General features: G+C 40.4%; 1 protein-coding gene across 7 annotated transcripts in view; it reads left to right on the top strand.

The window, feature by feature from the left end:
- Positions 1-23,098, top strand: part of Rapgef2 (Rap guanine nucleotide exchange factor 2) — a 219,403-nt gene that overhangs the window by 93,657 nt on the left and 102,648 nt on the right. For 4 of the 7 annotated variants that reach the window (XM_060378453.1, XM_060378455.1, XM_060378454.1 and 1 more), the window contains exons 5-7: positions 10,139-10,214; positions 11,922-12,089; positions 14,573-14,590. In XM_060378453.1, the coding sequence (XP_060234436.1) occupies positions 10,139-10,214; positions 11,922-12,089; positions 14,573-14,590 (262 nt within the window). Of the gene's footprint in view, positions 1-3,706; positions 3,846-4,305; positions 4,453-10,138; positions 10,215-11,921; positions 12,090-14,572; positions 14,591-23,098 lie in introns of those variants that run through there. The other 3 variants (XM_060378457.1, XM_060378456.1, XM_060378452.1) reach the window with 3 other exon arrangements.

The following is a 23,098-nucleotide window of genomic DNA, read 5'->3' as shown; positions in this document are numbered from 1 at the left end:
TGTAGACTAGGTTGGCTCTGAATTCACAGAGTTCCTCCTGCCTCTGCTTCTGCCTCTGGAGTGCTGGAATTTAGAGCATGTGTCACTGCTCTTACCCCAGCATTTTTACTTTTAAAAACGTTTTAGCTAATTTGAAAATTAAAGCAATGCTCAAATCCTGTAAAACACTTTCCTTTGTTTTATTTTACTATGAAGGCTCATAAAGATGAACTTATGAGAAATATTTTAAAAAGCATTAAAATTAATTTAGTTACAAAATAAAAATATCAGATTGATTATATTCCATTTCATTAATCTAAGTTACTATATATCTCAGGGTTGAATATGAAAAGATACATATGAAAGTTGTGTGACTGTTTTCTTGTCACAGTGGCATATAAATGTCTAAGGAAACATTTCACTAATTCACCATAATTCAGAATCTCATTTCAGTTTTTTATACTGTCATCTGATTGTGAGTTTAATTTATCTAATTTTTGGAGTCTTAGCCTTAAGAGTTACTGGGAAAAAGGTATTTCAGGCTTCATAGTCAGTCCTTAGCTCATGTAAGTTAGTATGTATGGGAAAGTACCCTGTGGCTCAAGCGAATTTTTCATTGCTCTGTCAATATGAAGTAACCATAGTCTTGAAACATTGTAGAGAAGAGCTACTTGCTTACCACTCAGAACCGGTAAGTATGAGTTTTAACTTTCGAGAGTGCGAACCGTGAACTCACTGGAACGAGAAGGTGTCGGGGAGACTGGGGACCCAGATAGCAACCCTACGGCGGGGTGTGCTGTAGTGGTGGCCCTCATTGGCATTTCTTTCAGGAGAGAGCTTGATGGGCCGTGTGGCAGAGTCGCTGGATGTCAACTGATGATGGCTTTGGACAGTAATTCAGAATTACAGACAGGGGAGGAGCTAGAGCTGCTTCTGACTTGTTTAACTTGGTTGTTAAACAAGGAATGGTGCCTTTGATAGCTCTAACCAAACACTGAGGAAGTGAGGTAGGTGAAATGAACAGTTTATTTTAGGTATATTGAGTCACAGGCATTGACAAACATGAGAATTGAGGACATGAAAAGGGCGTCTTGTTAACTGGTTCACCTTCAGATGGGTGGAGGGAGGGTAAACAGAGAGATCACAAATGGAAAAAGAGGGGTTTGTATAGTTATGTCTGAAGGCAACAGGACAGACTTGGACAGCTTTAAAGTCATGCCATCCTGCCCACCCTAACGCTTAAGTGCAGAAGAACCTCCCCGCCTGTCTTAGCAGGCTCTGCAGTGCTGCCAGTGCCAACACAAATGCTGAATTTCCTGGAGCCCATTGAGTTTTGGAAGTGAGGTAGTATGGCTCTCCCACAAAGTATTAATTTGTGAATAATAGTTTGGGCTGCTTTTATCTTGTGTGAATGTTCCTGAGTGTGTATCCATGCAGGCAGCATGCTTTTATTACTTCTGTGTTATGTGATGTTGATCGAACTACATTGTGAACTGCCGCACTGTTTTCCGCAGTGGCTGTAGTTCCTTCATCCATAACGGCCATTGCGGTGTCTGGCTGCTTCATATCGTTTCTAGCGCTGTACTGTCACACCCTTATGTCAGCCATTTTAATAGCTGTGTGACTTTGTTGTTGTGTTTTTGCTTTTGTCATGGTGGTTTTATTTTGAGCTGGGCTGTACCAGGCAAAAGATCTAGTGAGCTGTGATGACACCAGCCTGAGATTTTTTCTTCTCTGTGTTATTAGCTACTACTTTTTCTTCTTTAGTGAATTTAGTTCAGATCTTCTGTTCTTGTTGTTGTTTTTTTTTAAAGGACTCGATTACTTACTTTGACTTGTAAACATTTTGTGTATTCTCGATACAATTCTTTTGTTAAATATATTTTTAAAAACTTAGTCGGTTACCTGCATTTTCTTAACTAAAAGCCGAGGCTTTAAATATTTACTGTGTGTGTGTACTCATGCGTGGTGTGCATGCACAGAGGCACAGGGAAGTTAAATGACAGACTGTCAGTGGGGATCACTTCTTCTCTTCGAGGGACTCAGGATTGAACTCAGGGTCCCAGGTTTGGTGGGAAATATCTTTATCTCCGGCCATATTGTTGGCTCTAAACTGGAGGCTTTTAATTTTAATTGAAAACTGTTTTTTGTCAAATCTCACTTGTATTTTTTACTTTGGGTGTCCTGTTTATGACATCTTAGGCTGGTGTCACAGTTATTCTTATGCTTTTCTTCCCTAGAAATTTAATCTTATCAGTTTTTCCATTAGTGTCTGAGATCTATTTTGAGTTAATTTTTCAGAGTGGTCTTTCTTAATTTTGTATGTGGAATGCTATAGTTTTAGGAAAATTTATTAAGTGAGTACTTAGAAGCCTTTGAGGTATGTATGTGTATGTGTATGTGAGGCCGTGCTTCCCATGGGATGAGCATGTGGAGGTCAGAGGACAGCTTTGTGAAGTTGGTTTTCTCCTTCTGCCTTTATGTGGGTTCTGAGCATAGAGCTCAGGTCACAGGACTTTTGTGGCCTCTGTCTGAGCCATCTTGCCTGTCCCAAAAGAATATTTCTTAATTTGTTGAATTACCTTTGCATGCTTAAAAAACAAAACAAAACACTGAATTAATTATAAAACATTTACATAAAATATTTAACTAAAAAAACAAAAACCTCAAAAGCCACCTAATCAGATCTGGAGTTTCTCTGTGTGTTTGTCTGTATTTGTGTATACATTGTGATACATTTGTTATAAATACCAATTTTGTTCTTTGTTAGTATAATTTTTGTAGTTCTGTCTTCCCATATAGATTTATCAGGATTGAGAGTGCCGGTTAGGATCTGACTGCATTGCCTGGATGAAGGCAGACATCATGGCCGTGAGCATAGAGTATCTTTTAATTTCAGGCTTTAAAATTTTTTTTCTTTCAAATCTAAGTCTCACATAGCTCATGAGTCTTAATCCCAAACTTTTAATAATAAATCAAAGGATTCTACCACTTCAGCTTATCAGAGAAACTCTGAAGCAGATTAAACAATGTCAACAGTGTTGCATTTTGGTGGAAATGGAAGGAACAGTCAATTTACTCATACCACTTGTGTGATTCATGAGAAAAGCCCTCATTTCCCTCAGCTGAGCCAAACAAATTGGCATTGTATTACTTGCTAACTTTGTAGTAAATTATATGTGTGCGTGAGTGTTCTTTTCCTCCTTTCAAACAGGTTTTGTTTAGGCCCTGTGTTACAAAGACGCAGTTAGCATTTTACCTCTTGAAGTGTGCCGTGTTTGATACATGGCTGTGATTTCATAATGTTCGTGTAAATTCGTTTCAAGACTGGGATGTTCAGGTTTTATTCCTGAGATGATGTTAGGTTCTTTCTGTTTTATTGTCAGTGTGAGTCACTCATCAACTCGCCTGTCCCTTTTGATTCATTACATACTTCTTAATGTTTTTCTTTTCCTTCTTCCTTGAATTTTACTAGAATTGGTTTGTTGTAGATGGACAGTTGGAGCTAGCTGTCTTCTGTCTTTGCCTCAATGTGCTCAGTTTTGCACAGGGGAATGGTGAACAGTAAAGAGGTGTTTTTTTGTGTGTGTCACTGCACGTGTCTGTGCTGAAGGGAGGGTTTGCCTTGGACCAAAACTTTTAAAGAACCAGTTGGCCAGTGTCTGTGCCGAAGCACGGTGATCAGCAGAGACCTGCTTGTGCCACTGTGTAGAATGATAGCAGCAGATCCATTTGGCTGAGCTGACCGTAGCCGACCTGTCACGAGGACATAGCCACGTGCAGAGTGTAGCCCCCATTACCACTGTCCCAGGGTGGCCTGGGTTGCGGCAGGAGAGAAACCTCCTCTGTGCGGTGCAGAGTGTCAGGTAAGAACAACTGCAAGGGAGAGCCAGGCAGCTTCCCCCAGCCCTGCCCGTCTGTGGTGATGTAAGCGTGTGTCAGTCTTTACCAGGCTGATCCCTCTGGCTGCTGGCATAGAGTTGAGCTCCTTTTTGGTGGAAAGCAACCGGCTCTTAGCGATGCTTTAGTACTTGTTAATAACAGAAATTGCAGCCGCAAGCTCACGTGAGCATTTGACCTTGAAGACTCCTCGGGAGAACAGACGTTGCCGGTTTCCCTGCTCGTCCTTGACTTACAAAAGTGGATAATGAATTAATAGAAATTGATAAAGAGTGTCTGTCAGGCAGCTGCTGAGGTCATGAGGCTGGTATGCGGAAAAAGTGCCCATACAACACACGTCATACATAATGCAGCCCAGAGAGGTGGGTGGGTCATGGAAGCAGGAAGCGCGCCTCCCAAGGAATGTTGGCTCGGCTAGAGCCACAAGCCGGGAGGGCATAAGCTCAACAGAAGCTAACTGGGAAATGGGAGCGCTCGCTGCCGCTGCCGCTGCCGCAGCGCCGGCCCCGTGGAAGTAGACGGCGGCAGCTCTGTTGCTGTGCCGGGGCTTCAAAGACACTGAAGACAGTGCAGGTTGGATTTTTAGAAATTCAAATGCTCGTACTACAAATACCAGGTGCTCAGTACTTCTCCCAAGGGACTGAGCAAGGGGCGGGACGGTAGGGGGAGGCAGTGAGAGGAGCCCTTGTTATTTTTGTTTGTGCTGCGCTTGTAAGTGAAGGTTAAACGATGGGCTTCCCTATGCAGAGGCAGCAGACTCTGCCTTTGAGTGCTTGCTGGTGGTGGAGGGTTTCTAGGCGAGATGCTCAAGTGTGTGTGTGGCTTCCAAATACGTAGGGAGTCCTAGCCAGTTAGTCCATTCTATTGGCACAGTTTGTGACTCCCCCTACCCCCACCCCAGACACACACACACACACACACACACACACACACATACACACACACACACGTGTGCACTCCCATTCACAAACACAGTGTTGTATGTTACTTGGTGTATGGTTTCATTTTAAAGTGCCTGCTAATTTTTGAGTGAAGCTAAGACATTAAAAAAGATTCAGAGTATTTTTATGGCAAGTTTTTCATCATACTTTGCCGAGTTTTCTCCTGACTTGGAGGATGAAGTTAAGGGCTTCAGCAGTTGCTCAGAGACTTTCTACTGACTGCCATGCTTTGTTCTGACAGTGGGACGCAACTCTTTCTTTGACGTCATCAATACATCAGTTAATTTTGGTTGGCTATCAGTATTTTAGTCAGTTACTTAGTTTTATAAAAAGAATAAAATTCAATAACGATCACTTTCTAGAAATGAAGAGCTAAGAAAGGGCTGTCTTGCAGTTTGACAGTTTTAATCATCTGGTGAATTTGACTTGCCTGTCAGTCAGTTTTACTGTTCTGCTGTGATCTTCTGGTCATAGACCCTGACATGAGTAAGTTTACATTCCGATGCAGACAACTTACATTCCGCCAAGCAGTTCTGACGCACACAAGAATGCGGAGGCCCATATACAGGGTGAGGTTAGGGACACTGATAAAGGACACCTCTGCGTCTAGCTGCCGCCTTTTCCAGGACACTCGCTCTAATAAAACTCAACTTGACTTGAGTTGGGAAAAAATGCGCTGGCAGAACCCTAGGGTCGCCGGTCTTACAACTTCCGTGGCAGCTTACACAAACTAGGTAAGGCTGACTTTCTCAAACCTGTGCTTTCTGGTTATGGACTCGAGGGCTTCTATCTAGTAGGGAATTACAGTGAATTTTGGTTGTATATTTTGGATGCTATAATGTCATGCTATTTGCACCTGTAAAAAAAAAAAAAACATTTTCCCATGGTTTATTTTGATTTGAAGAATTGAGTTAATTTGTAATTCTTAATTTTTAAATTGTTCTGTGCAAAGATTCCAGCGGATGGGATCATGGACTGCTGTGGTCTGTCACCTGGTGGCTGGTGATGGGGCTCTCCTAAGGTGGGAGAACCAACAGGGCGACAGACGTGGACGTGTGTGACTTTTCGCTGTCACTTTGTGGCTGTTCGATAGTAAAGATCAGAAGAATGATCTGGAATCACATTGAAGTTGAAGACTTGAAATCAGAGTTGTGCAGTGTGTTCACACAGAACAACCTAGAAGGATTTAAAGCAGGTTACAGTGATGCCAGGAGCATTGCCTAAAAACACACGTCACACTTTTCTAATCCCTCTTCAACTTCATAGCTGCTTGTCAAACGCCAGTGTCTAGGATGGAGGAAGGCCAACAGACTTTTGAATGTTACAGGCAAGACTTACCAGCAACTTTGGTGAGTGATGATAAGCATATGCACAGCCACACCCACCCACCCCCACCCCCCACACACAAATTTTTGTTTTACACACAGGTACACACAAAAACTGAAACTACTACAAGACTGGGATAACTTTTAAAGTGTTTTAATTCAGATGTAAACAAAACAACCATACATCTTTAAAAATTCAAAGCAGCAGCTGGCAACCTACCTGGGGGCTGCAGCCCCAGCTGTAAGTGCCTGAAGACACTTGGTCTGTATGGATTTGACATTCAAATCTTTGCGTATTTTCATCTGACCTAAGGCTCTGACTGCACTGTGTGATTTTGCTGAACTTGAATTGCTCTGTGAATTGCAAATGCTGAGTGGTCTTTTCCCACTCAACTAAGCTGCTAAGTAGGCCTGGCCATTGAGTTCTGCCTCTTGTTGAAGGCCAGTTCTGCCTATCATTGGTTTGCAGCTGTTTGAATACTCATCTTCCGTTGGCTGTCAACTGCCTAAGGAATGGTGGCTATATTTTGTGAATTTTTTTGTAAATTCTTATGTTAATTAAAGGGTTTATGTTGGCAATACTGGTTACACGTCCAGTGAACACATTAAGAGGAGCCGTTAGCAAAATAATGTACTTGTAAGAAACATGGGAGAGTCTTAGTATTGGCCATGGACAAAAGGAGAACTGTGATTATTTTGAGTTAAAGCGAACAGGTCTAATTGATTACTTGGAGCACTACCCAAGTATTTGGTGTAAGTGTGCTCTCCCTATTTCTTCCCACGTCTTCCTTTCATAGCTGCTGCCCCTCAAGCGTTTCGTGACCAGTGGAAAGAGGCTGCTTCGCACTTCTTAGTGGCGTGGTCCAGCCTCGCACAACTGTATCATTTGGTGGGGACTCGGGTGCTCCCTAATCATAGTCGGGGCTTGAAGTGCTGGACAAACACTCCGCCATATCCAGCCTTTACTTGCTTGCTTTGAGGTCTTGCTTTCTTACTCAAGCTCTGAGTCTTGTAAAGAAACCGAAAGCTGTGAAAGCGAACAGAAGTGAGCTGTGAGCCTTGTCCCTCTTTCCCCCCCCCCCCCCGCAGTCCTCAGTGACCTCTCACTTTCTTCCTCTGTGAAATTGCCTAGTCTAGATAATTCTTCTCAGTGGAGTTTTTATGACTAGCTTGTCGCCTTGAATGTGATACTTCCAAGGTTCATTCATTCTGCGTCATGTGGCTGAAGGCAGGAGGATGAGTTTGGAGCTAGCCTGGGCTGTGGAGCCTGACTATTCCCACCAACACTGTGAACTCTATTTAATGTGTACACAGTACTGTTTTTTTGGATTCTAGAGTTGCATCCACGGGTGGCCATTGTGGATTTCATCGCCGTGAGCTCTGCTGTACAGATAGTGGAGTCGCTGGCTCCCTTCCCTAACACTGGGGCATATTGACACTACTGTTGCAGCCTCAGGATTCTATAAGATGGTCTCTAGGAATCCTAATTCAGATCCTACATTGTTAGCTGGGATTTAACTAACTGACCCATCTCCCCAGCTCAGTTGGCTGTTTGTTAAAAAGACAAATGCCTTGGTTAGATGTATCTGAGGGTGCTAGCTAGCCTTTCTCCTTTGCATATTTGAGAAATTAATCTGGTGGAGAATCGTCTCTCCTGTTGACAACTTTGTGATGTCTACAGGATGTGAGTCTGCGGCTGCAGTGTGTCAGGCCCACCTGTAACTCCCATCCCACAGACTGTCCTGGGAATGTTTTATATAGTGTGAACTTTGCATCCCAAAGCAACAGTGTTAATACAACTCAAAGCCATGAAGTTCTGGAAACTAAGTCCTGCTAGGTAAGAGGATTGTCAGTATAGAATAAGACGTGGGGAACTGTTCAAGAACTGTTCTCACCAGAAATAATATGTAGTTTGCTAACGTTAGAGATTGGGATCCACCTTTACTTGCTGAAGTTCGTGCAGAGCCCAGTGGCAGCATGTTTTGACTTCTTTTATCAAGTACTGAGGACCATTGTCTCCATTACAAATATTTATGATCGTTTTCAAAAGAGGCGGTTGTGCTTCTAAAATTGCCTGGGTATGAAGTGGAATAAAATATGACAACTGAGAATCTCACAGTTGTGCTTATTTATTCTGAGGTGTTGGCAATCAAACCTGGGCGGTGCCTTTGCTAATTACACATCCCATGCTGAGCCGCACAGTATTTCATTCACTTTTGGATTTTGATGTCATGTTACTTAATAACACACTTTAAATATACAATATACATTTTACCTAGTTATGTAAATTGATGATATTGGTAAGCGTGTTGCAGGTTTTACTAGTATGTCATAATGACTTTTCAAGTTGAATGCTCTGAGGCTGATGACTGGAATCTCTTTAGTCCTTGAGACTGTGTCTCTCTCGGTCAGTCCCAGAACTCTTTTGAGTTATGGCTGGTCTCACTAGGCAGCCTGCTGCAGGGATCCTCCGACCCTGCTTTTACAACACTGCTATGGTGAAATCTGCAGTGGAATCTGGGATCTGAACTTCAGTTTTGCTTGCATGACAAGTGCCTTAACCACTAGGCCATTTCTCCGACTTAATTGGCAAAATTTTCTACTGTATAAGATATGTTACAATATGTATGTTTGAATATGTCTGAATGTATATTTCAATGTTTTTAAAAGTATTTTTCAGTGGTGTTATCTACAAGTCTGTTTTTGCTCTTCATAAAATAAGTTTTTGCCCAGAAAAAAACATAAAGAACCCACTCTGACTAGTGAAATCATGTAAAAGAATAAAATTGACAGATGAAGTGGTCACAGTGACTAGATGTCATCTAGATGCTTTCCTGTTTTCTTCCTCTTGATTTTCATATCCTGGTTCCTAGTATGTGAAATGTTGTATGTCATAATATATGGGCCTTATAAAAGGAACAAGAATCTCCATACAAGTATCCCAGAATGCCTGTCTAACCTGGGGTTAGGAAGAGGTTCTCAGTTACAATTAGTTATTGGGAAAGTTTTTTATGTGTGTTTAAAAGGTGTTTAAAGTATGGTGTGCACACTGTGGACTTTCACTGAATCATAAAGAAGAACAGATGTTTATCATTTGTATGAAAATGGAGAATTGGAGATTATCATGTTAAGTGAAATAAACTCTCAGAAAGACAAATGCCACATATTTTCTCTCAGATGCAGACTCTATATTAAAAGCACAAAACATAAGAAAGTGGGAGAAAAGGAAGCAGATCAGAGGGAATGGGGAAGGGATGAAGGGTAATAGGAGGCTAAACAGATAAAAGCACCTATATATGTGTGTAGGTTTTATAGTGAAACCTTTTGCTTTTACTTTGTATACTAAGAAAAATAAATAAAATATTCCTAAAATGCATACATGTAACACAGTGAAATATATGTTTTCAATCTTCTTTGAAGTTTTAAAAACTGTTTCTTTTTAGAGGGAGAGTTTTTCTTGCACATTGCGTATCACTTTATGCCCAAGAAAGAACAATCCTGTGTTGGTATCTTTTTCTTAAAACATTTAGAATAAACTGATCAGGAAAATTAGAAAAAAAAATTACAGTCCCATGTAAAAGGAATGTTTAGTCTGCACATGTTAACGTAGAAAAATGGATTGCCTGTAACAAACTTTATAAACATTTTTGTAGTTTTTCAATGGGGCCATTTCTGTCTGTATTGGAATATTCTAAAACTTCACCTTATAGGGAATGATTTCAAACAGTCCATCACCAGAACATGTTCATATTAATTCTTCTTTACTTACATCATTAATTTGAAAAAAATTTCCAGGAGAATATGATTGAAACTTAGGAACTTAAATTATTTTATTGTTATTTCTTTGTGTAATAATGATTAAAGACACCTTTAATGTATAATTTTTGAAATTAAAAAAATTTCTTAGTTAGAGGTTAAATTCATAATTCATGTTTCTTGATCCCTGAGTCTGTTGTTTTTTGTTTTTTGTTTTTGTTTTTTCACCCCTTTTAGTTTTGGCAAGCGTTCTGCAGGAAGCTTTAGGCGTGGCTGTGAATGCATTGTGCTAGAGCCTTCTGAAATGATTGTGGTAAGAATATCTCTTTAAAAACTTTCTATTTTCCAGTAGTATTTTTATTTGAAAAAAAAAAACTCTTTCACAAACTACTTATTCATCATAAAGCATTATATTTTATAACAGATTTACCTAGTAATTATGTTTTTATTCATAATTGTAATATTGAAATTATTCACAAAATTCAAATGCAGAAGATAGTTGAAAGGGGACAGTGTTTGGTGTTGATCTTTCTAACTCAATCACTGGGTGATGTCTTTTAACTGAAGTTTGGGGGACCCTGGAACTGCAAATGTTTAGCTCTGAGTGGCCTTTGCATTGAACAAGTTTCTTTAAGTGAATCACATATGTATGTGTTTAAGCCACAGGTAACATCAGGCAGTCCTGATTCCCTTAATTGAAAGGACACTGGAGACCTACAGTGGGGATTTAAAACCCTGGCCGCTTTCAGAGCCCTGTCTCACATTAGTGTGATTGAAGATATGATAAAAAAAGATGTTGGTAACATAATTATTTTTTGTTACACATTAAAGAAAAACCATCTGTGTCCTTCTTTCTTACTGCATAAGAATGATTTAGGAGAGGCCATTAGGTACTCCTTTAAAAGTAAGAAAAGCTAGTCTGGTACCCAGCTCTGACTAGCCTCCTTCAAGATGTCTTCTTATCCAGGAAGGAAAATCTTGTAAAATAAAAGATGCCCAACTAGTGGTAATGGTGGAACTTTCTTGACCACAGTTGGTTAAGTATTTGGTAGGCAACTCTAGGTCGAGTTTTTCAGAGACAATTTCAGATTTCCCCTGTGATGTTGGAGCAGAATTTTGTCAGCAATAAGAAGTTCCTCTCTAAACTTAGTAAACATTTGGGGCCAAGTCTTACAAAGTAAGAAAAGAAAATGGTGGTGGTAAAATTTAGGATTATGAAAATTGAGGAATGAGGATGGGACTTTCCAAATTTTAAACTGAGATTTTTTTTTTTTTTAACCCCAGTCAGTGCTGATTTTGCACAACTTTTTTTTCTTGTAAAGTTCCTGGGGTTTCATTCTTTGACAGTATTGTAGGAGCTGTGAGCGGAGGGTAAACATGCCAGAATGTGCACAATCCTGAACATAAGTGATGAACAGACTAACTTCACTTCTTTTCTGTTAGTGTGTTCACTAGATTCTAGATTTTTTCAGATGTTTAAAAGGATTTTTTTTTTTTTAAAGCAGTGCTACATAAACAAAAAGAAACTGAAGCCATGCTGTGTAAGCCGGAAGAGGAACTTTGGTTTCCTGGAGCTGTTCTGCTGGCTATGCTAGTTGAATCATTCAGGATTTGGGGGTGAGGGGGAGGGGTGTGTTACTGATTTCCTCAAATGCATCAGTTTTGATTTTTTTTTTGTATACTAAAATTATGACGAGCAGTAGCTGCATTCATAAGTGTGGTAACGTATCCCATGACCTCTTTGACTCATAAGTCAGCACAGAAACCACTTAAAGTCCCTTCCCCTGAAACTACAGGGACTTCAAGAGTAACCCAGAATGTCCTAAGTGGAACTGAGAATGCCTCTTCACGGAAGAGTCACAGAATGCCAGTTAGCTTCAGAGAGGTGTAGACTGACTTAAGTCTGTGTAGAGTTGTCTGCAAAGTGAGTGAGTGTAGACTGTCAGTGTATTCTTGGATCTAGTATTAATGTGAAGTGTTCTGATTGGAGAAATGAAATATCTTGGGGACTTTATTTCAGGTGGACTATATGGATGAAAATGAAGAATATTTTCAGCGCCAAGCCTCCCACAGACAGTCTCGAAGAAGATTTAGGAAAATCAACCAGAAAGGGGAAAGACAAACAATTATTGACACAGTGGACTCTTACCCTGTGGGCAAGCCACCTTTACCCAGAGGCTACCATACGGTAAGTTATAAGTGCAGAATTGGTGTTTCTCCTCAGTGTGTGTGTGTGTGTGTGTGTGTGTGTGTGTGCGGTAGGGGTGTGTAAAAAGATGGTTAAATTGTCTGTTTTGATTATTTTTGTATTATTTATTTATTCACATATTTATTTGGAGACTGCTCTCCCTATGTACCCCTGGCGGTCCCAGAATGCCCAGAACTCCACCTGTTCTTGTTTTTTTTGTTTTTTTGTTTTTTTTTTCCCTTGAATTTTGCTTTTTCTTCTTCTGGTGGAAGCTCACTTCACCTCATCTGAATAGATTTCAGGAAGTATTAAACCAAGAAGTGAAGAGACAGCGCTTAGTTCTTTCATTTTTTAGACTGTTGTCTGAGGTAGGCTTTGAGATGAGCATATAATACTTGGTGTTTTCTAAGTTTTCTTCCCTTAACTCAAGACTTCAGCTTCCTGCTTTGCACCCCTGCTTTGCATACCATTTCTGGCTTTTATTAGTATACATGTGTAAAGCCTTCATACTACTTTTATGGGGTTTTACTCTATTGTGAGACTATTGCCTCAGCTCTGTTCAGTGCACAGAACCGAGGTGAGAATCACCTGAAATGACTTGAGAAATACCTCAGTGTTAAGATGTTCTGAAACGCTTCTGCTACACAAGTTTACAGATCCTTTTAGACGCTGGGATCACTTAGTTGCCACTTATTTCGTAAGATTTGATAAATATACTCTTACATTGAAGAAATGCTGACATGGTGTTTTATATAAACTTCCATGAATCCAGTCCAGAGCCTCATTTTTCTTGTGTTTTCAAATGACTGGACCCAGGATTCTTATGCTAGTGTCATAATACGGAAGTTGGTTTATCTTTACCTGAGAAACAGAATGTGGCCAGTAGCTTATGACTGGATACATAAAAATGGTTAACTTGGGAACTGTTTTACACTTCCCAGTTTTTCTTTTTGCCAGTAAGCACAAGTGGAAAACTTATGTAGACCAAACCATTTACTCAGCTTTTAGTATCTTTAGGTTGAACACCCTTTGTGCCCTGTTTACACACTTATTTCGTCGAAAGCTGTTTGTATTTAAATCTTTAACAGGATTTTGAACACCTGCAATGTGCTTACTCCATGCACTGTTTCAATTTATCATGGAGAATCATTTGCTTGAGTTCTCGAGAAAAACTGAGCTTTGTCCACCACAAAGGCAGATCTATCTGTCTGTCTGAGAGACTTGGGCATCAGAAAGAAGAGAAAAGCTTGAAAGAAGCTGGGCCTGGTGGTGTCTGCATGTTATTTTAGCACTGGGAAGGAGCCAGAGGCAGGAGGATTGCTGCCTGTTGGAGGCCTGCCTATTCTACATAACAAATCCCAGGCCAGTCAGGGCTTCAGACCAATACCCTGAGCCAATAAATACATAAATAAAGTGAAAAGGTAGAAAAGGGAGGGAGGGTGGAAATCACAAACTTTTTTGTTTTCTTACTACTAGTGTTAGTTGAAGAAGGTAATTGGTTTTGGTATAGGTTTAACATCACAGAAAGAAGGAAATGCATATTAAAATTATAAATGCTAGTACTCTAAGGTAGATTACTATATTTTGAGATACTAATATTATTACTGTTTGTTCTGCTTTGAAATTATTTTCTCAAACCTAGTTTCCACCCTAAGAAGGTCAGGCGAGCATGGACTTCCTTGCTCGGTGTTAAATGTTGATTGGATTAGCCTGATGGGCATATGTGGGGCATTCAAGTTGGAGGGTCATCTCTTGTCTGCCCTGTTTTGTCTTTCAAGGGCTACTTCATTACCCTTCCATACATCGTTACCCTTTCTTGGTCTGTTTTTTAAAATGTATTTTGTGTGTTGCTGTAAGATTTAAATTTTTTTTTTCTTTTTATTTAATGGTATGTTATCTGGTCAACAGATACTTTTAGGAACAATTCAATATTAAGATAAAATTTTTCTCAGTATTTACTAATATGTGACCAACTGGTATAAATTTCTCTAAATGAATTAAGCTTGGCAATATCATGGTTGTAATTCAAAATACTGGGTACTTTTTGAGGTACAAATTGTGTTTTAATTACATATATAATTTATTTGGCTTAGACAGGTTTTAATGAGGAATTCAAAATTTGTCCTATATGTTTGACAGACATGTAAAAAAAGATTTAAAAGGAAACTATTATTCTTCATTTGCTGTAAATCATTTTGTTCACAACAAAATCTCTTTGTCTTGGACAAATGTTGGCTAGTGTAGTAGGGCTGGGTTGGAGAGCTGGTTTCGGAGAGGTGAGTTGCACAGGTGTGCTTGGGTGAATCGAAATGACCAGCGTGAGGCTAGCAAGCACCGCACAGTACGCACAGCTAATCCTAGACTGCCATTCTACACTGATGTGAACACGATCTTCGTTTCGGCAGATGCGATGTGTAGCATGTCTGACAATGTTCCTCTTTTCCTTTCCTCCTCTATGGCACTCATTTCATTCTGGCTCAAAGGAATGCACTAAATCCCAGGTATTGTAATTTGTGTGGTTTCTTAACCCTAATCTAAGTTTGTGTGTAAATTTGCAATGTTACTAATGAATTGTAGTGCTGATGTCCTTTGCTTGGTCTTGTTCTGCTGTGTTTTGCGCTGATGGGGTGACGCGTATGTGCAGCCAGGAAGCATTGGTTTAGGTGGAGGTCGTGGCACAGGTGGCTTTTTTTGTGCTGTACGGATGGGCTAGTCCCTTCGTGAAGAATGCAAGTGCAGTTTAACTATCGTTAAAAGTGAATGAAGCACTTTGTTGTTATTGTTACCTTGCTTTGCAAATAAGAAAAAGACGGACATTGGAATTGCCCTGCCTTTTTTTGTGTGTGGGAAAGCTCATGGGAAATTTCTTACATTTTAATTGTTCTTTTGATGAAAAAGTAAGTTTAGAATTCCCAGTATGAGAGCATTTGGGAAATATGCTAGGGAAATTTTAGTTACATTAAAACAAAACAAAAAACAACAGGCTTATTTAAAAAAAAAAAAAAAAGAAGAAGAAGAAATGGGAGCTTCAAATCTCTGTGTTTTCTTATTTGCACCTTACTTTTAACCAGATTTCTTGCTTTGGTTTGCCCACATTTTAATCAGGAGGTTCAATCGAATACCCTAACTTGTTCCTTAATGCCTGCAAAAACTAATCTGTGATTTTCAGAGTTGGCCTTTTGAAGTTGTGGCTCATGTTTGGGTTAGGGAATTTGGAGTTATAGAAGAAAAACTGATGATTCTCTGGAACATGGTTGAGCAAGAGGAACATTTATGGATGTGTTACTGTACAGGAGAAAGGTTGGGGTAATTGTGTTTATGTTGAGGAAATCTGTTACTAATTGTTTTTGGGGGGTACTGTGGCAGCCTTCCTTGAAATCACAAATGTACAATATCTAATTAAGTGAGATAATCCCTTTCTATTCTGCACAAGGGGATGCATGTGTGTCTTCACAGGTGGCGTGGGTGGTGCAGAGTTTCTTAGAAACTGCTATTTGTATGTGGGGCTGTCGTGTGTGTGCGCATGTTTGTGATTGGGTGTGTGCAAGTGTATGGAGCCCAAATCTGGGATTCTCTGCCCCTCCCTGCCTTGTTCCGTGGAGGTCGGGTTTCCTGCTAACCCTGGAGATTGCTTTTCTCATGGGCTGGCAGCCAGCAGCCCCAGCAGTCAGTCCTCCGGTCTCTGCCCTCAGCAGGGCTAGGGCTGGAGGTGTGCGCAGGGCCATACCCTACTTAAATTTTATTTTCAAGATTTTTATTTAATTTTAATTTTAATTTGTGTATGAGTATTTTGCCTGCATGTATGTCTATCACCTGCCTGCCTGGTTCATAAAAAAGGCTCCCTATCACTGGAGTTAGAGGCAGTTGTGAGCCACCACGTTGTTCCTGGGGACTGATCCTGGGTCCTCTGCAAGAACAAGTGCTCTTAACTGTTGAGCTCTCTGTCTAGCTCCGAATCACGTAGGCACACACACACACAGACACACACAGACACCCCCACACACAGATACACACAGACACACAGACACACCCACCCACCCACCCACCCACAGACACACAGACACACCCACCCACCCACCCACCCACAGACACACAGACACACCCACCCACCCACCCACCCACAGACACACAGACACACCCACCCACCCACCCACACACAGACACACAGACACACACACCCACTTACCCACACACAGACACACAGACACACCCACCCACCCCCACACAGACACACAGAGACACACAGACACACACAGACACACACAGACACCCACCCACCCACCCACACACAGACACACAGACACACCCACCCACCCACACACAGACACACACAGACACACCCACCCACCCACACACAGACACACACAGACACACCCACCCACCCACACACAGACACAGAGACACACAGACACACACACACAGACACACACACACAGACACACAGACAGACACACAGACACACAGACACACACAGACACACACACACACAAGTGCTGATGTTTCCATGAGTGCTGTAGTCTGAGCTCTGATTCTCATGTTTGCACAGTAAGCACTCTTAACCTCTGACCATCTGTCCAGCCTGAAACTGCTGATTTTTAAATGATGTGATAAATGTAATTTTTTTATCCAGCTTTTAAGCCTGATGACAGTATAATTTCTAAATTATATAACACATAATTTCTAAATTATATAATCCACAAAGTGATTTATCTTTTTTTGGCATGAAAAATTAAGAACCTAATTTTGATTTAAAACTTGAATTTAAGATACACACAATGATGTATACTTTATGAACTCTTAAAATTAGATATGCTGTGATAGTTGAAGACAAATTTTAATGGTTTTTTGGTCAGAATTGTGAAGATGCAGTCCGTGTTGAGTGTTGAGTGAGGAAATTTTTGCAAGACAAGCATGTAAGGTTTGCAGAGAGAGTAAGTGTTTTAATATGCAGTGAGAAGAGAATTCTCATTAACATTTTCTTAATTTTGGTGAGTGGTGCTTGAGGCTGCTCTTAAGGTGACCATAAAGAAAGGAGTGGCTTGAACTATCAGCCTCCCAGTGAGGAGACTATGGAAGCAAGTAACACCGGTCTTGGCTGAGGCTGGCAAATTTGGGGTCTGCTCCTAAAAAGACTTTCCTTGGTCGTGGACTAGCATTGGTTTACCTTTAAGAGCAGGAAGGAAAGAAAACTTTGTCTCACTTTTTGTTGCTTCAGGCTGTTCCTGTCATGTTTGTATGGCAGGAGATCCCAGGTCCATGGCAAGGATGGATGGAGAGAGAGGGCAGGTAGGGGAGCTGACTGGGAGGAAGGATGCTTAACTTACCTGGTTGGAGCCATGCTGGAACTTGGCCCACACCTCTTTCGGTGTGTTTTATTCTTCTACATTAATGGGGAGAAGGAGAGAGAGCTCTTTACTCTTTCCAGGTTGGGAAGAGCAAACATTGAACAGGAAGAAATTAGACCAGAGACTAAAGAAAGCGTGTCCTACCTGTGAATATTGTGTTTTCCCCCCGTCTCATCGGCACACTGTTCCACTCCTGTGTGCTCCCTGAATGTGAATATAATACAAGATAAAGGATAGTTTCAAGTTGTCAGCCATGAATATTAAAGCAATGAAAACAGCCTCTTAGATATGGGAAGAGATGCCTCATATCCTTTCTGATGACCTTCCTTTTCTGCAAATGTTAAAGGTGTCCAGCTTTTCAGCAGGTCAGGTTTGAGTTCTGTGGGTACGCAGTAGTAGTAGAAAATATTACATTGAATTAATGTGTTGGATACAACATGACTTAATACTTTTTACTGCCAGCATCTGTTAAGTATGGCGTACACACAAGACATGGGGATGAGGCTTTGGAAGATCAGCTCCCCTTTTCATAGGATGGGTTGATCTGTCTCACTCTCTCTTGTTTATTTAGAGATGGGATCTCACTAGCTAGCCTGAAACTCAGCATTGTAAACCAGGCTGGCTTCAAACTTACCTGCCTTTGTCTCCTGAGTGTTGAGATTAAAGGTGTATCCTAGCATACCTGGTTAGAAATATATATATATTTTTTGTAGTGTCAGATAAATCCTACTTCATTTAATGGCCATATAAGATATCAGTGGTTTTAGCATATATCTTACACATTTCTAAATGAAATTAAAAAAAACTTTTCCATGTTGTAAGTTAAACTGTTTTTAATTCATATGTAAAACATGACAATTAAACATGCTTGAGAATACTTTGTGATTTTTCAACATGTCTTTTTCCTTGTGTGCTGTTTAAAATAGGAGAAATAAAACAGTAACCTCACGCATGCATCATTTTACAGTATTTTTAAGGAATATATTTAAGTTGATGTATCCAGTTAAGGATTCCTTGGTAGGTTTGGTTTTAAAAGTTATTAGTTAGTGATATAAAAAGTTTACAATGTTTAGTTTTATGCACATTTTTCTATTTGATATGAGATTTTTTTGATTGAGCTATTCTTAAATTAGAATTCTAAGTATTTTCACCCATTTCATGGTTTGCTTTCTCAGTAACTTTTCAATGCCTCCTTATTTTGATGTGGTATTTGCTATTTAACTATAAGAAATTGTGCTTTAGCTAGGTGTGATGTCACATACCTGTAATCCTAGCACTCATGGAGATGGAGGCAGGTGGATCTCAGTGAGTTTAAGGCCAGCCTGGTCTACAGAGCACGTCCAGGATAGCCAACGCTACACTGAGAAACCCTAGCTCAAAAAAAAAAAAAAAGTGCTTTATGTCAGATTTTGTGACTTATATTTTTAGTAAATTTTCTAGAATGTTAAGAACTTCAAAGTTTACCTTAGTTCATGTCTCTCTTAACTAAACTATAATGTATATATTTAAAGATGTATTTTAACACACATAAAATTATGTAAGTATAGGGGTAGTGTTGTAACTAGTTTTAAACATTTATTCCCTTATCTATCCACCCAGCATTTGTTTGCTTAGTTGAAGCAAAAGGGTTTCTTTTCATTGGTGTCACAAGTATCTTTCTGTAATTACAGTAGGATAGAGTTTCGGAAAACTTTTATTTCCTTTGTCATTCAGGAAGAAGTCAGCATTTTATTCTACAGATTTGTTCATTTGACAGATATTTGTTGGCTACTGATTTTAGATCTGTGGCAGACTCAAGTGATTTGTCCCCTTCGCTTGGTAGTTTCACGGGGAAATACGGATAGTAAAAACATAGGAAAATATAAGTATGGAGCGACATGTACTGGGCACTTGGAAGAATCAGGAATGGCTCTCTGATCAGCTATAATGTAATGTCATGCCAAAGGAGAAATAGATCACTCATATAATTTCATCTGCTGAAAGACTAAAAACTTTTGGGAAAATCCAGAGAGACCAAAGAGGAGGTCGTGTTGTACTGAAATCCACTTGTTTTGTTGAGACAGGGTTTCTCTGTGTAGCCCTGGCTATCCTGGAACTTTCTGTAGACCAGGCTGTCCTCGAACTCAGAGACACACTGGCCTCTGCTGTCTGAGTGCTAGATTGAAGACCTGCATCACCACTGCCCTGCTCAGAGATTCACTTTTTGATAAACTTGCCTCCTCCAAGCTGGGAAAAGGACCTGATTAAGCTGTAGAAGCAGAAATGGCATGTGAACTTGACAACGGGGATAAGGGTGAGGGTTCAAGTGGAAAAAAGTAGAAATAGGTGCTGAAGAGAGCTCATGGGTGAAGGACATCACTTTGCCAGTTTTGTCTGGCCCCAGTTTTGTCTCCCAGTACCTACATGATAGCTCACAACTATATAGCTCCAGTTGCAGGGGATCTCATACCCTCCTCTGTCCTCTGTGGGCACCAGGCACATAGATGGTGCAGAGACATATGCACAAGCAAAACACTCATACACATAAATACGTCTTGGAAAAAGAAAATAGGTATGTAACAAAAGTAAAACTTTAAAGTGCCAGTTTATTCATTTTAGCACTTTCTGCCCAGTAAATGTGTGTGCGTGCGTGTGTGTGTGTGTGTGTGTGTGTTCGCCATATAAAGTGCAAACACTTGAGTCATAGTTTGGAGTAGTTTAGTTTGAAGCAAGACAGGCTTTGTGTTTTGTTTGTTTGTTTGTGGTTTTGTTTGAGTCAAGAATTTCTCCCAGGCTGGTCTGTAACTGCCAGTGTAGATGACCCTCAACTTCTAATCCTCGTGCCTTCACTTTTCAAGCCCTGGGATCCCTGGCATGCACCACTATGCCCAGTTCTGCTGTGCTGGGGCTCAAATCCAGGGCATTGTTCGTGCTAAGCAAGCACTCCACAAACTGACCACACCCCTAGGCCAAAGCAGACTATTCTTTAGTGCAGGAAAGCTTAATGAAAATGTGAAGGCTGAGCTGATACTGAGGGATGACTGAGGAGAATGTTGGTGAGGAGGGACATGTTCAACCCCACCCTGAAAAGGCTCTAGATGCTGTGATCCGTGCACACAGATGCTTTGGATTTCACTAGTGGTTTTTGAGAGTGTAAGAAGTACCCTTTGCATGCTCCTTGTCAGCAGGTTAACCGGCTCCTCGCCACCCAGATCATGCTGTATTTAAATCCTTCCGAAAGGTTCTCAGAGAAAGCTGTCTAAACAATAGGTGGAGGAGACGGTACCGAACCTTGTACTGCAATTTCTGGCAAACCACAGCCTGTGAGAGCTGCTGCTTTGCTGTCATTCTCCTTGCTTTAGGGAGGGACCTTTTCTCTCTTTTGCAGTTATAATCAGGTATTTATGTTAATTTCATTAGTATGGATTAGGAAGTTAAGCTATAGAGCAGAGATAGACATTGAAATGTAAATCATGAAAGAATTTAAAGCGTAGAACGATCTCTCTCACGCTATTAACAGCACGCATTGCAAATTCATGCAAGGCAGTTGAGGATAGCATGCAGTGTGCTGTTTACCCAAGTTTCAGCTTCTGCTGGAGGATGTCTATTTTTGTATATTACATCATCTCTGCTAGAGAACTCCGGTGTCCACTGGGATTTACTGTTCTTTCATTCCACTCTGAAAGAGAGCTTGTATTGATGTCATAATTGGACCTATCTTCCAGTTGAAAGTAATAACAGCGTTGTGTAGCAAGTCATGCAATATTTCAAGCAATTTGTTTGTCAAGAAAGATCAGTACCACTTTGTCCTGCCTCTTACTGTGTGTGACCATGGGTAGCTCCCTCCCTCGCTCTCTCTCTCCCTCTCTCGCCTTTTCTCTTTCTCTCTCTGTGTGTCTCTCTGTCTCTGTCTCTCTCTCTGCCTGTATGTGTTTAAAATATAGTTGGTTAAAATTTTGCTTTGCATTGCAACAGCAAAGATTCCTTCCGTCTCTGCCAGCTTCAATTTTCATCATGTGCCCCTCTACCCCGCCCTGTTTCTAGCATGAGGTTTTACAAGCTCATTTGAAAATTCTTTCCTTTTTGGACACACCGAATTTGCTATCTTCTATCAGTGCTGAATTGGTCTTGTTACAATGGCTATCAGTTGCAAATAGGCTGTTTTCCGTGGGCATACTAATGAGTAATTAAAAATGTTCTGAGTTTGGAATCCAGTGTTAAAACAGCATTGATGGCCAAATGATATTGTTAACCCTCTGGGTGACATGCTAGCTCTTAAGGGAATGTGTACATGCTAGGTTTTAAGACATTTGTGAAAGGAAATGGTTTAGTTATTTATATAAGAATGATTTTAAAACATTAAGTCATCTGCATACCAATGTAATGAATATGTATATAAATATGTATCTCTGTGAATGTAAAAATTTCTTCTTATTCTTGAAAGACTTAGTGACTGTCAGTTATATCTGTGTGTTTTTAACTGATTAGGAGCAAGCCTACAATACATTATTTTTCATAATAACTTTATTGAGACATGTTTTACATAATACAATTGTCTGTTTTGAAGTCTTTTTTATTGGTCTCTCTTGGTTAAAACAAGCAGCATGTAACATTACGTTTGCCTTGGTTTTTCAGCAGACATTTTGGCAATATTAAGTCAGAAGTGGATTTTGAACTAATTTGGACTTACCCATTTCTTTGATATGTTTTTGTAATATAAAATTTTGTCATAGACTGAAAAACGTATTTTGGGGAAAAAAAATGATTGTACAATGTAATAGAGGTAGTTGTTTATGTTAAAGCAATTCCGTGTAGGCTTTAGGGGCTTAGCTGGAAGACAAGCAGTGCCTTGCTGTGGTGTGGCCGAGACTAGATCATGTAAAGTTCAAGGGGTCCTGAAATAGCACTTGCTGATTTGGATGGGAAGGGGCGTAATTCAGATGCTGAAAGTTGAGAGTGTACGAGAAGACAGCTGAGGGCAGTGGTGGTCAACAGTTCAGCTTCTAAGGAATAGAGTTAAACTCAAAAGGTAACATTTCTTTTCCACTAATTATAGGCATGTTTATTTGTACTTTCTGTACGAAGCTTGAAACCAGACCTTTACAGAAGTTCTGGAAGTCATCAGAACTTTGGGGAACACCAAGGAAAGGGTTTAGAGAAACGGTGATTTGTCATTTATTACTTTATCCAATAAACAGTCATCAGCTCAGTGGGGGGAGGCAGAGTAGCCTTGACCTTCCTGTTCTTGACACAGGCCTTACTAAACTGAGGGGCATTTGGCAGCTTCAGTTTATTTTCCTCTGGAATGAACTTTGACCTGGCACACTTACAGGAAGAGCAGCTAACCCTTCAGCAAGATTGTCAGGCAGAAGGGTCTTGTGAGTCCGTCACTCTGAATCACAGAGATCAGCAGCAGCTGCTGATGGTTGTTTTAAGGGTCTAGGAGGCTGCTTATTGTCTGGCTGTAGCCCTTCTTAAACTGTTTTCATTTCAGATTCTTACACCAACACTTCCAAACCTCTCAGGCGTTGGACAGGTGGTGGCGCATACCTTTAATCCCAGCACTTGGGAGGCAGGGGCGGGTGGATCTCTGAGTTCTAGGCCAGCCTGGTCTACAGAGTGAGTTCTAGTACAGCCAAGGCTATATAAAGAAATCTGATTTGAAAACCCTAAAAATAATAAAGA

The sequence above is a fragment of the Meriones unguiculatus genome, chromosome 2 (assembly GCF_030254825.1).
Source record: "Meriones unguiculatus strain TT.TT164.6M chromosome 2, Bangor_MerUng_6.1, whole genome shotgun sequence".
Lineage (NCBI taxonomy): Eukaryota > Metazoa > Chordata > Mammalia > Rodentia > Muridae > Meriones > Meriones unguiculatus.
This window is presented reverse-complemented; position numbering and strand designations above follow the sequence as displayed.